Source organism: Oncorhynchus masou, unplaced genomic scaffold, assembly GCF_036934945.1.
Source record: "Oncorhynchus masou masou isolate Uvic2021 unplaced genomic scaffold, UVic_Omas_1.1 unplaced_scaffold_6630, whole genome shotgun sequence".
NCBI lineage: Eukaryota > Metazoa > Chordata > Actinopteri > Salmoniformes > Salmonidae > Oncorhynchus > Oncorhynchus masou.
This window is the reverse complement of record NW_027013075.1, coordinates 720-9,402: the sequence shown is the minus strand read 5'-3', so window position 1 is coordinate 9,402 and position 8,683 is coordinate 720. Positions and strand designations below refer to the sequence as shown.

The 8,683-nt window shown below is 46.2% G+C and overlaps 1 protein-coding gene across 1 annotated transcript; it reads right to left on the bottom strand.

The window, feature by feature from the left end:
- Nucleotides 1-1,510: 1,510 nt before the first annotated feature.
- Nucleotides 1,511-5,662, bottom strand: LOC135536780 (toll-like receptor 13). Its single transcript, XM_064963010.1, has 2 exons — nt 3,879-5,662; nt 1,511-2,667 (listed from the first exon to the last, which is right to left on the bottom strand). The coding sequence occupies exons 1-2, from the start codon at nt 5,638-5,640 to the stop codon at nt 1,511-1,513; spliced, it is 2,919 nt and encodes a 972-aa protein (XP_064819082.1). The 5' UTR covers nt 5,641-5,662.
- Nucleotides 5,663-8,683: the final 3,021 nt, after the last annotated feature.

Genomic DNA, 8,683 nt, shown 5'->3' with positions numbered 1-8,683 from the left:
GATGTGGAGAGGGAAGCAACGGAGAACGTGAGCTCCTTTCCACGAGCTCGGCGACGAAGATCAAACCGTCGCTCTATGCGAATAGCGAGAGCTATTAAGGAGTCCAGACTGGAAGGAACCTCCCGGGAGAGGATCTCATCCTTAACCTCGACGTGGAGACCCTCCAGAAAACGAGCGAGCAAAGCCGGCTCGTTCCAGTCACTAGAGGCAGCGAGAGTGCGAAACTCAATAGAATAATCCGTTATGGATCTATTCCCCTGACATAGGGAAGACAGGGCCCTGGAAGCCTCCTCGCCAAAAACAGAACGGTCAAAAACCCGTATCATCTCCTCCTTAAAGTCCTGATACTGGTTAATACACTCAGCCCTCGCCTCCCAGACTGCCGTGCCCCACTCACGCGCCCGTCCGGTAAGGAGAGAAATGACGTAGGCGATGCGGGCTGCGCTCCTGGAGTAAGTGTTGGGCTGGAGAGAGAACACCACATCACACTGAGTGAGGAATGAGCGGCACTCAGTGGGCTCCCCAGAGTAACACGGCGGGTTGTTGATCCTGGGCTCCGGAGACTCGGAAACCCTGGAAGTGGGCGGTGGATCGAGGTGGAGTTGGTGAACCTGTCTTGTGAGGTCGGAGACTTGGACGGCCAGGGTCTCAACGGCATGTTGAGCAGCAGACAATTCCTCCTCGTGTCTGCCTAGCATCGCTCCTGGATCTCGACGGCGGAGTGAAAAGGGTCCGGAGCCGCTGGGTCCATTCTTGGTCTGATTCTTCTGTTATGAACTTGAGTGAAGACCCAAAAGCGGTTTTAACAGAAAACAGAGTTCTTTAATGAAAATACAGGAATGGCATAAATCCTCTTCCAACGTTGTCAGCGGAACAAAAAGAACGTTAGTATAGTGCAGGATGCTCCTGCCAGGCAGACTCCGACAGGACAGGACAAGGTGGAAGCAAACGAGACGACAGCTTGCTTCTGGCATCAAAAAACACAAACAAGAATCAGACACTGAAAGTAGCAGGAACAGAGAAAGAAATAGAGACCTAATCAGAGGGGGAAGAGAGAACAGGTGTGAAAGAGTGAATGAGCTAGTTAGAGGAGATGTAGAACAGCTGAAGAATGAGAGACAGAGAAGGTAACCTAAAAAGACCAGCAGAGAGAGAGAATGAAGAGAAAGGACAGGAACAGACATAACAAGACATGACAGATTGATGCATTGGTGCGTCAGTACTATTAACGATTTCCTAAGATGCACTCCAGGATGCAGGGCACAGCAAAATCATAACATACTATTATGATTAATTAGATTCGTAACATGTCATATCATATAAATTAGTTTAAAACACTTTAGATGACGTGTTACACAGAAAACGAGGACCACTTCTGGCTCGTGAGCACCTCTTTCAAAACTACTGGCTGAAATTAGACAAAAGTTTGAGAGTGCATCTTCAATATTCTCATGTAAATATACAGAAAAGATTCAGAGTGTAATGGTTGTTTCAAATCAAGGTTTCACTATCACAGAGCCTGCACCCCAGAGAGGATGGGATTTTCCTCAGCAGAGCCGTCCTTGGTCTCTAAAGCCAGCCGTAGTTGCTGCCAGAAGACCTCGGTTTGCTCCCCAGCTCTGGGCCAGCTCAGGTATGTGCGTTTCTTCACTAGCTTCCTCATCCGGTGGTAAGGTGACAGCTGGTGGGTAGGGATCTCCTCCAGGAACACCAGAATCAGGACGTCCTTCTGCTCATCAAAGAGCCGGAAGCTGGCCACCTGGATCTCCCGGGAGCACCACTCACTCTCCAGGTAGCGGTGGCTGATGACACAGATGGTCTTGCGGCTTCCGTAGATGCCGTCCATAATGTTGTCTATGATTGATTTGCCTGGCTGGAAGTCCCGGTGGTGGAGACACAGCTTCCAGCCCTGCTTTCCCTCCAGCTCTGGCAGAAGCTCCCTCAGGACCCAGGGCTCATCGTGGGCGTTGTAGGAGATGAAGGCATCGTACTGACAGCCATGAGGCTTGTGCTTATTCCTTTGCTTGGTGTCATAGAGGAAAGCCAGGAAGAGGTAATAGCCGTAAATTACCTGCCATTTCAGGAAGTGGTAGGCAAAGGATGCTACCAGGGTGAGGAGGACCAGACAAGTGGTAGAGATGTAGCAGTAAAGTCCTAAGTCCACTGTACAGAACTGAAGCTCAACATCCAACAGCTTGTTGCCCTTTAGATCGGCAGGATAGTTGCAGGTAAATTCTCCTGCACCAACAACTTGTGTTTGGTTGTTGCTCTCCATCCACTGGACAAACCAAGCATCGCTGCAGCCACAGGTGAAAGCATTATCTTGCATGTCCAGGTATGTCAAGGCAGGGAGAGATTGCAACACCGTCTCATTGACTACTGTTATGTCGTTCTTGGTCACCTGCAAGAAAGTGACTCTACTGAGGTTTGCTCCTATGAGGAAATCTAAGGACTGAAGTTGGGCTTTGGACAGGTACATTCTGTTGAGCCTTGGGGTTGGGTGAAACAGCTTTGGCATGAGGGCTGTGAACTCATTCTTACTGACATCAAGGTACCACAACCGTGGTGTGTGAATAAATGTGTCTAGGTGCAGGTCCTTAATATTGAGATTCCCTGCCTTGAATGCCAATAAAGATTTCAGACCTTCAAGGAAGTTGATAGGTAGATACATTTACATTTAAGTCATTTAGCAGACGCTCTTATCCAGAGCGACTTACAAATTGGTGAATTCACCTTCTGACATCCAGTGGAACAGCCACTTTACAATAGTGCATCTAAATCATTTAAGGGGGGGGGTGAGAAGGATTACTTATCCTATCCTAGGTATTCCTTGAAGAGGTGGGGTTTCAGGTGTCTCCGGAAGGTGGTGATTGACTCTGCTGTCCTGGCGTCGTGAGGGAGTTTGTTCCACCATTGGGGGCCAGAGCAGCGAACAGTTTTGACTGGGCTGAGCGGGAACTGTACTTCCTCAGTGGTAGGGAGGCGAGCAGGCCAGAGGTGGATGAACGCAGTGCCCTTGTTTGGGTGTAGGGCCTGATCAGAGCCTGGAGGTACTGCGGTGCCGTTCCCCTCACAGCTCCGTAGGCAAGCACCATGGTCTTGTAGCGGATGCGAGCTTCAACTGGAAGCCAGTGGAGAGAGCGGAGGAGCGGGGTGACGTGAGAGAACTTGGGAAGGTTGAACACCAGACGGCTGCGGCGTTCTGGATGAGTTGTAGGGGTTTAATGGCACAGGCAGGGAGCCCAGCCAACAGCGAGTTGCAGTAATCCAGACGGGAGATGACAAGTGCCTGGATTAGGACCTGCGCCGCTTCCTGTGTGAGGCAGGGTCGTACTCTGCGGATGTTGTAGAGCATGAACCTACAGGAACGGGCCACCGCCAATATGTTGGTTGAGAACGACAGGGTGTTGTCCAGGATCACGCCAAGGTTCTTAGCGCTCTGGGAGGAGGACACAATGGAGTTGTCAACCGTGATGGCGAGATCATGGAACGGGCAGTCCTTCCCCGGGAGGAAGAGCAGCTCCGTCTTGCCGAGGTTCAGCTTGAGGTGGTGATCCGTCATCCACACTGATATGTCTGCCAGACATGCAGAGATGCGATTCGCCACCTGGTCATCAGAAGGGGAAAGGAGAAGATTAATTGTGTGTCGTCTGCATAGCAATGATAGGAGAGACCATGTGAGGTTATGACAGAGCCAAGTGACTTGGTGTATAGCGAGAATAGGAGAGGGCCTAGAACAGAGCCCTGGGGGACACCAGTGGTGAGAGCGCGTGGCGGGAGACAGATTCTCGCCACGCCACCTGGTAGGAGCGACCTGTCAGGTAGGACGCAATCCAAGCGTGGTCCGCGCCGGAGATGCCCAACTCGGAGAGGGTGGAGAGACAGTCCCTTGTGACGCTGACTATGGATCTGCAGGTTCTCTAGAGATGTCAGATGAGAGAAGGGTGGAGGGTCTAATTTACCATCATTTACATATGTGATGTAATTACAGGATATATCAAGAGTTCTTAAGCTTGGAAGCCCCATGAGCACAGTATTTCTTATGTCTATTTGAGTGATCTTATTTGAGCCCAGGTTAAGTTCTGTAAGGTTGACCAATCCCTCAAAGGCTCCATCTTCCATACTGGCAATCTGATTGTCATATAAAAGTAAAGTCTTGAGTGATGTTAAGCTTTTAAACTCTCCTTTTCTGATAGAGCTCAGTTTATTGCCTGCCAAATTCAAAGTCTCAAGTTTGTGCAACCCATTCATGAAGGCATCATTCAAGGTCAGGATTTTGTTCGATCCCAGTTTAAGGATCCTTAATTCTTTCAAATCCTGGAAAACACATCCTGGAAGGTTGGGGATTTGATTGTGGAAAAGAAAGAGTTGTGTGAGTCCTGTAAGATTGGAGAAATCTGAGCAGCCTAGTTTATTGATGATATTGAAGCTGAGATCCAGGATCTTCAGTGTAGGTAGATTTCTTGTGGCCTTTGGTACGGAAGAAAGCCTGTTGTGGCCCAGTTTCAAAGCACTTATTTGCTCTATTGATCTGAATGAAAATTCAGACAGCTGAGTAAGACCAGTATTTGATATGTCCACTTCTGTCATGTGTTTACATGACTGGAGAAATTCCTCAGAAAGATTACCTATGTTGTTATATTCGAGTCGGAGCACGCTGAGTTTAGGTATATGGCAGGCAATATCAGTGAGAGCCTTGACCTTCAGCTTTGAGCCTTTGACAAGGTCATTCAATCTCAGATGGACTAATGAGGAGTTGACAGTCTGCAGCACTATACCCATCCTCTCGAAAGACATCTCAATGCCGCTCAAGTTGAGACGATTGACGTTGCTCAAAAAAGACCTGTTCAGCACATCCCATTCCATGTGTCCAAGTTGGCCACAGTAGGCGATGTCTAACACCTCAAGGTAAGGAAGAACATCTGCTGTGATCCTGAAGATTCCCAATGGATTCCGGGATAAATCCAACAGCCTCAGCTCTATAGAAGTGTTTGATATTTCCTGTGACTGGAAAGAGGTGAACCTGTTGCTCCCAATGTACAACTCCTGTAAGTGTGGTAATTGTGCGATGGGCTGAACTTCCTTCATATTATAAAGGATGTTCTTGGTTAAATTCACTGTCTTCAAACTGGAGAGAGGCTGAAATGATGAGGAACTAATGGTTGCAATGAGGTTGTTGTCCAGATGTAGCAGGGAGAGGCAGGCCAGGCCCTGAAACAAATAGTCTGACAGGGTTGTGAGTCTGTTATGAGCCAGACCCAGCTCCTGAAGAGCCTCTAGGTATCTGAGAGACCCATTGTCCAATTGAGAGATCTGGTTTCTTGACATGTTTAGAATTTTGAGGTTTGATAGGCCTTTAAAATCCAACTTTCCAATTTTGGAAATGTTATTCATGGCCACATCTAAAACGCTTACTTTCCGTGGAATGTCTTTTGGTATGACTTCTAGGTTCCTCTTCTCACAGAGTACTTTCATGTTAGAGGTGTCACTGAGATTACCTCGTATTGTGCAGTTTTTCAGGAAGTACCCACATACTGGATCAGCTAGACCCCAGCAATACATCAGGAAACTAAGAAAGAGTCTCAGCTGAGAGAATGTAGACCCACTTTGTTTTCCTGGCAAGGTTATCTTGAGTGTCATTGTGAGGAGCTTGACATCTACTTCAGATCTAGAGAGAATAACAAAGACAAATCCATTACCTAACTTACATCCTTTGGGGCTGGAAATGTAACATAATTGAACAATTCAATGAAGTTGCAATAACACTGGTAGCTGTTGGTATTATTATGGTCCTCAAAATAACTGACAGATTATCATTTATAGGTCATCCAAATTATCAACATAACTCACAAAAAGTTTGCTTTACTGATAAAGACAAACTAGAATAGAAAGGAATAAAGGTAAAGACCCCTATCAAATTAGAAATGAGTAGATAAGGGTAATAACATTGTCTGAATAAGAATAAAACACACAGTTGTATGATATTTTTGAAGAGATACACCAGCAAAAGACAAGTAAAAACAGCCAGACTACATAGTAGTCATTTTTACTCACAATTGTCGGAAGAAGACAGTCACAGTGAGCACCTGAGTCCCGGTTCTACCACCCTGCTCCAAAGAGCACTTCCCTGGCATTTTACTTCACTAAACTTTGTTCAAAATACATATTGGTATTTGTCTAGATCACATATGTCAGAGTCAAGGCCCGCGGGCCACATCCGGCCCGCGAGAAGGTTTTACGGCCCCTGGGATGATCTTGATTTATTATTAGAACCGGCCCGCAGACCGCAGCAAGCCGGCAGCCCGCAGATCTTTTACACGCACCAATACTACATTTCCCACAATGCAACGGTGACGCACCCGAGCAGTAGGCTGCTTCATTTCAATATTTATTGGCACAGCAGTCGTCAGCATCACAGTAAAATTAACTTTCAGATACCCATCAAAAATGGCAAAACGGAAGGTGGACACTGAGAACCGGGGGTTTCAAACAAGGTGGGAGTCGGAGTATATGTTCACGGAGGTAGCTGGAAAACCTGTGTGTCTTCTGTGTGGAGAAAGTGTGGCGGTACTGAAAGAGTATAATCTGAGACGACATTATGAAACGAAACACGCGGACAAAAACAAGAATATGGACATGGAACAAAGGCTACAAAAGGCAGAGGAATTAAAACGAGGCCTCAAATCTCGACAGGCTCTGTTCAAAAAAGCCAAATCACAAGGCCAGGCTGCTGTCAAGGCCAGTTTTATTTTGGCAGAAGAGATCGCTAAATCAGCCCGGCCATTTACGGAGGGGATTTCATCAAAAACTGCATGATTAAAGTTTGTGACGAAGTTTGCCCAGAAAAAAGGCAACTCTTTTTAAATGTGAGTCTGAGCAGAAACACCATTGCCGAGAGAGTAGACCAGTTGTCCATCAATCTAAAAGAGCAGTTTGTGAAAAAGGGAAAAGATTTCATTGCATATTCCTTGGCTGTGGATGAGAGCACCGACATTTCTGACATTGCCCAGTTGTCAATTTTCATCCGCGGAGTGGACTCCAGCCTAAGCGTGACAGAGGAGTTTTTGGCTTTACGTCCTATGCATGGCACAACTACGGGGCATGATTTGTATGAAGAGGTGTCAAGATGTGTAAATGAGATGGAGCTGCCTTGGGAAAAACTCGTGGGTTTGACAACCGACGGAGCACCTGCGATGTGTGGACACAGGAGCGGACTGGTGGCGAAGATACGGGAAAAGATGCAAGAGGAAAAACGCGACAGGTGAGCTGACAGCTTATCATTGTATCATACACCAGGAAGCGTTGTGCGGTAAAGCCTTGAAAATGGAGCATGTAATGAGCATCATCAAGCGCACAGTTAACTTTATCAGAGCCAAAGGTTTGAATCACCGCCAGTTCAAGGCATTTCTGACGGAGTTAGAAACGGAGCATGGTGATTTGCCTTATCACACAGAGGTGCGATGGCTAAGCCAGGGAAAGGTGCTTCAAAGATGTTTCGAGCTTCGTGAGGAGATTTGTCTGTTCTTGGACAGCAAAGGGAAAGACACAACACAACTCCGAGACGAAATGTTTCTGTGTGAAATGGCTTTTCTGTGTGACATTACGAGTCATCTGAATGCAATGAACTTGCAGCTGCAGGGTCGGGATCATGTCATCTCTGATATGTACAGTACAGTGAAGGCATTTAAAACCAAACTGACTCTGTGGGAGACGCAGATGCGGAAAGAAAATTTGAGCCACTTTCCCAGCTGCCAGACCATGAAAGAGAAGCTCTCTACCAGTGCGTTCCCCGAGCGCACAGTTGGCTGATAAAATAGGTATGCTTGCCGCTGACTTTCGACGCCGATTTGCTGACTTTGAAGCACAAAAAAGCAGGTTGGAACTGCTCGGTAACCCATTTGCTGTTGACGTGGAAAGCTCACCACCAAACCTCCAAATGGAGTTGATTGACCTCCAATGCAATGATGCACTGAGGGCAAAATATGCGGCAGTGGGTGCTGCGGAGTTCGCCCGTTTCCTCCCCGACACAATGCCCCAGCTGCGCATCCAGGCTGCTCAAACGTTGTCTATGTTTGGCAGCACATACCTGTGTGAACAACTTTTTTCTTTGATGAACCTGAACAAAACATCACACAGAAGTCGACTTACTGCTGAACACCTCCACTCAATTCTGAGGATTTCCTCAGCTCAGAGCCTTACCCCGAACATTGATGAACTTGTGGAAAAGATGGGACACCACCAAGTATCACCCTCAACCTCAAACAAGTGAACATTACTGTGCAATCACATATTTAGAGTTTTTACTCAGTTCAAGTTTAAAAGTTAAAGTTTAATATTTGTTTTCACTGCATGTTACTTCTCCTTAAACAAAGTGTTGTTTTTGATTAATAGATTTTTGCACTTTATTTTATTGTATTTCAATCCAATTATATTTTAAAAATATTTCAGTTGAGTGGATGATAGAAAATTGCTATTATTGTTTTTTTCTTTGAAGTAAATTTAGCCCACTTTTGCTAAAATAGAAAATATAGGCTACTGATGGTGCCTTGAATACCGGTTTCTTTCATTTAATGTTCATGTTATGGGGATTTTTATATAAAGGAAATTTGTCTTTTGTGTCTGTTGAAAATTAAAGATTACTGACAGAGCCATAAGAAAATATTGCTTTATTTATCTGATCATA